Here is a 5450-nt window from a genome sequence, read left to right as displayed (position 1 = left end):
AAAATAAAAGTAGCCGTTCTCAATTCAAAGGTTTTTTTCATACATTCGTACATCAGATAATATTTTAGTAAATTTTATTTTAATATGTGCAACATTCGGTTAAAACATTTTTGACAGAAAAAATAACTGAAACTATTTAAGAGAATAGCTTCAATTGTATAACGTCACACGCAGTCAACCAATGAGAGGTAGAACAGAAAGACGATAAGACGTCACACAGCGCAATCACAGTTTACAATTGACTGATTTTCTATTCAGTATTTTTAATATTTGAGGAAAATATTTTTAAAGGTGAAAGATTCTTCATTCAATCTGATAGAATCAATCGTCGTAAAGCACCTTACGCTGAATATTATTAGGACAATTCAGAAATCTTAATTCAGGATAGCAATGAATAAACAGGTAAAAATCACTGTACTAAACAAAGCGTTCAAATGCGCATGCTAAGGTAATTTTTATTAAAACTTTTTAGGTAAGAAGAATCGGCACTTCGAAGAAAACGAAATGTTCATGTCTGACAAACACCGTGTCCAGTATAATTGGTCGACTTGGTGTAATAATTAGTCGATATCCCCTTTATTTTGTTATTGCTCCTGTCATGCTTTCTGGTTTATTATCAATTGGGCTGATTGGAATTCGAACCAATGACGACACCGAGTCTCTTATAAGTGCAGACAGAGGTAAAGTTTTTGATGCTAAACAGTTTATTGATAAGACATTTCCTATCAATTCAAATAATTTCGATTTTTTACGTCTTACTAAACGCCCACATTTTCCAATGATCTACATAGTAAATGACAGAGAAGACAACATTTTACGCAAAAAATTCTTAGACGAAATACAAATTGAAGATCAGGTTGTAAAAAATACCACAGCTTCTGTAGATGGAAAGAACATTGTTTATTCGAACGTGTGCCACATTGAAGATGGCAAGTGTTTAGAAAACACTCTTATTGATCTGCTAAACAATTCCGATGATGCTATTAATGAAATATTAAGGATGAAGTATCCTGTCAATATAGATTCTGTAACATACGCGTACAAAATCCTTTGCCTTAATTTAGGAGGGGTGACGACAGACGACAAAGGATACATAAAGGAAGCAAAAACCGTTCGTTTATTGTATGTACTAGATGAGTCGAACGAAAATAAGAAAAAGTGGAGTGAAGAATGGACAAAGGCAGTTTACAAGAAGTTGAATTATAGTTTCGAACATATTAAAACATTTCCCGATCCATTCTCCTCTACTGATTTTCAAGTAAAACGCATATCACAGAAATTGGTGTCTTTGATAAGCGTGGCTGTGGTCGTAGTGGTCATTTTCTGCGTGTCGACGAACATGACTAATAATTGGGTGAAGTCGAAACCCTGGTTAGGCGTAGCTAGTGTGGTAACCGTCGGTTTATCTGTTTCTACCGGTTTTGGATTATTATTTGCTTGTGGAGTAGAAAATCTTTATTGGAACGTTGGTTTTACTTTCGTTATTCTTGGTAAGATAAGCCATAAAATACTTGCAAATACCAATATATTTCGTTTTACTAATTTATATTGTTTTGATATATTAAAGCTACGGAAGTGGACGACTCGTTTGTGGTATTGGCTTGTTGGAAGGTAACAGATTGCGATGGCAGCGTAGAAAGTCGAATGGAACAGACGTATCGTAACGCAGCTGTGTCCATCACCATAACGTCTCTAACGAATTTCATCTCCTATTGCATTGCCATGACGTCACCATTTCCAGGTGTAAGAATATTCTCTTTGTATGCCACAACGTGCATCTTCTTCAGTTATTTCTTTCAGTTATTATTTTTCGGCGGGTGTTTGGCATTAAGTGGATACAGAGAAAAGAAGAGTCTGCATCCATTTACATTTAAACCAGCTTTCGGTAAAAATTTTAAATATATTAACTTGTACAGTAGAGCATCGATTATCCGACCTCCGATCAACCGTCATATCGGTTAACCGATTGTTCTAGTCGGAAATTTAAAATGTCTTCTGTGATGTGGCATTACAATATTTCGCTATATTTTGACTACTTTAATATTATTTTTGTTAAATATTTGCGTGTTTTAGCTGACATCAACGGCTGGACCATTGAATGGAGGCCATTATTTAAACAAGACTTAATTTTCTAATTATGAGTGGTTGTTTCTTTCGTGAGCAATAAAATAATTTAAAAATAATTTTTAACGATACAATAGCGACGATTATTATTTAAAAAAATTGTTAGGCTAAACATCGATTAAAATTCAGCGCGAAGTTGGTTAATAGCGATATACTAATAAACTAACTACATGGGATATACTAATATCCTAATAATAATGCATTTTTTTCTTTTTTTTCGGTTATCCGATTGTTCAGTTATCTGATTAACCTGTGTCCCCAATTGAGTCGGATAATCGATGTTCTACTGTATTAGTAATTTTGTCCATAAATTTTCTAATAATAGTGTAGTGCTACACACTTTTCTCTTTATTGACAGTGAATTTTACTTAAAAGTATTATAGAGACTCTGGTTAATTGACTTTATTTAATAAGAACTTTGTTGTAAATTAAAAATTACAGCAATAGTAAATTTAAATATTATGTATTAAGTGTTTCACTTTTACTTATGACACAGGCACATAGTCTACGTACTGTAGTTGACAAAAAAAGATATATGTTAGTAGTGGTTATAATAACTGAATGTGCCAAGGTAATAATAATGATAAAAATATTAGTATTCAAATAAATTTCTTAAGAATTTAGGCTTAAGTATGTTGGCTTAAGTACACGAGTCGTGTGTTGGCTATGCCCGGTATAGAGTTAAACATTTCCCTTATTAGGAACGTAAAATATATACTGTGAAAAGATCCAGATTAAGCAGAAAAATCTTACACTACATAGACAAATAACTAGTACAATATCTAGTCAAACTATATTAAATTATAATTATTCATCAATAAAAATATTCTAAAAAGAATCGATGGAGTCAGATAATCTATTGTTTACCGTATTGTACTATTCATTAGTACACGGAAAACTACTAGTTTTCCATTCGTTTCTGACTTTTGGAGGCTTAATAAATCCCTAGTCTGTAGACTGGTATAAAAATTAAAAAAAAGTAAAAAGGTTAACACAAAGAAAAACACTTTTATGTTTATATAAATATACAAGAACAAAGAGAGAAATATTTAAAAAATGTACAATTCAAGTGCCATCTTCGTAAAGAAATCACTCCAAGAACATTACAATTAAGTAATGTAATGAATTTGAATAATGGAGTGATGCCAGCGGAATGCTGGGAAGAGTTGGTGTTATTTAAGGATTGTAAATGTGTCTTTCGTTGATGTTGGAGTGTCTTCTGCTGTGTCTACAACTGAAAAAGATGTGTCGTTTGCAAATGTTAAAATATCTTTTGCTGTTCCTATTGTACATTCTAGTTGTCAGAAACCCTACTGAGGAGGCCTTGACAAGCGAAATGCATTTGCGGTAAAGTATATTTATATAAAAATAAAAGTGTTTTTCTTTGTGTTAACCTGCTTACCCTTTTCTTAATTTCTATACCAGTCTACAGACTTGGGATTTATTAAGCCTCCAAAAGTCAAAAACGAATTGAAAACTAGTAGTTTTCCGTGTACTAATAAATAGTACAATACGGTAAAAAATATAATTATTCAGTTTTTGCAATTAAGATTAGCTCTATAATCTTAATTGCAATTAGAATAGAACTAACTAGTGAGAGTCGGTGTTATTATTATCATTCGTATACACATGAAATCCATACTTTGAGTACGCTGCCATTAATATTTTTTTCAGCTTCCGGTGGTTTGTGAGTTCCTGTAACAGTCAACTGCCAAATAGGCTTATGTTATAGTGTAGAATAGATACAGGCATAAATATTTCTGCTTAATGCTTCATATAACTTTAAAATTTAACTCATTATTCTAATTCATTTACAATATTTTGAATTCATTAACTTCATTTCAATGCTATATTTATGTTTTTAATAGTTTAATTGTCATATTTAACGCTTTAACGTTTATGGTTCTTTATTATTATAAAATTTCATCCAGATCGACTTAATTCAACTTTACAAAATATTTTAATTTTACAGAAACTATTGGAGAAAGTGACTTTTACAAGGAAGAAAATGAAGACTGTTTTATGAAATTTTTCAGAGATACATTTTCAGCTTTTATTTTTCATCCTGTATCACGGGTGTTTATTATTTTATTGTATTTTATATTATTGTCAATAGGTATATGGGGTGTTATGTCCTTACAGGAAGGACTAAATGTTTATAAATTGAATTCAGAAAGCTCTGAAATTACACAGGGATTTAACGTTTACTATAAATATTTTACCCAATACCCTTTCACGGTGCACGTCGTAATTAACGAAACGTTAGATTATTCTAATCCACGAGTTCAAGAGTCAGTTGAAAATTTTATGCAGAAATTTTATACTATTGAAAATATAGCAGGATACGAGTACGGATTTTCTTGGTTAAAATACTATAAAATATTTCAAAATCATTCTATTTCGAAGTTTTCCTTGAGAGGTTACTATCTGTCTGAGAAGCAGGATTTCATGGTTGTTTTCAGAAACGTCTTCTTGAAAATCGTAGGAGCCAAGCAGTTTAACAATGACATAATTTTTAATCACAATTACACTGATATTGTTGCCAGTCGGTTTTTATTCATAGCGAAAAATGTTACGAATAGAGTAACCGAATTCAAAATAGTAAACGATTTATCGAAAATAGCCGAAGAAGCGCCATTTTCCGTTGTAATCCATACAATAATATCACCTATGGCCGAGCAAGGTATCGTTATCAGACAGATAACGTTTCAATTGTTCTGGATAACTTCCTTGCTAATCATTGGCATTTTCGTTTCTTTAATTCCCAATTTCCATTGCGCTTTTATTGTCGCTATCTGTGTCGGGTCCATCACCGCACAGACGATCGGTTTCATGTCTTTATGGGATATTAATCTGGACATCGTGTCTTTGATGTGCCTGATTCTCTGCATCGGGTTCTGTGTCAATTATCCCACCCACATATGCTATTTTTTCATTACTTCATCACAAGCAACAACTGAAGAAAAGTTAAAGGATAGTTTACGTCACGTAGGTTATCCGTTAATTCAAGGGGCAATATCTACTGGATTAGTATTGATAATCATAAACTATTATAATTTATTTGTATACACTACTTTCGTTAAAATCGTTTTCATAATTGTACTGCAAACAACATTTCACGCATTATTTGTTATTCCTGTAATAATCTCGATAACTTCGTTATTTACAAGAGGATGTGAAGATAGCAAAGAATCTATATTCTGTGGGTGCGTGTAGATGTTACCATTAATAAATGCACGCTAATGTAATTTCCTTATATACTTAATTATTGTTAATGGGTAACTACACGAACACAAATACTTCTTGTAGTTGCTTTAATGCTTTAA

The 5450-nt window shown here is 32.0% G+C and overlaps 1 protein-coding gene across 1 annotated transcript; it reads left to right on the top strand.

Moving 5' to 3' along the window:
• Window positions 1-390: 390 nt before the first annotated feature.
• On the top strand, window positions 391-5112 carry LOC111615823 (patched domain-containing protein 3-like; the record flags this gene model as incomplete). The annotated part of the gene is made up of 4 exons (XM_023357256.1): window positions 391-402; window positions 473-1490; window positions 1568-1885; window positions 4097-5112. Coding segments are annotated over exons 1-4 (2364 nt in total), but the record flags the coding sequence as incomplete, so codon positions are not given.
• Between the last annotated feature and the right edge of the window lie 338 nt (window positions 5113-5450).

This window comes from Centruroides sculpturatus, unplaced genomic scaffold (assembly GCF_000671375.1).
Source record: "Centruroides sculpturatus isolate CEXI.00-Female unplaced genomic scaffold, Cexi_2.0 scaffold2278, whole genome shotgun sequence".
Taxonomy (NCBI): Eukaryota; Metazoa; Arthropoda; class Arachnida; order Scorpiones; family Buthidae; genus Centruroides; species Centruroides sculpturatus.
This window is presented reverse-complemented; position numbering and strand designations above follow the sequence as displayed.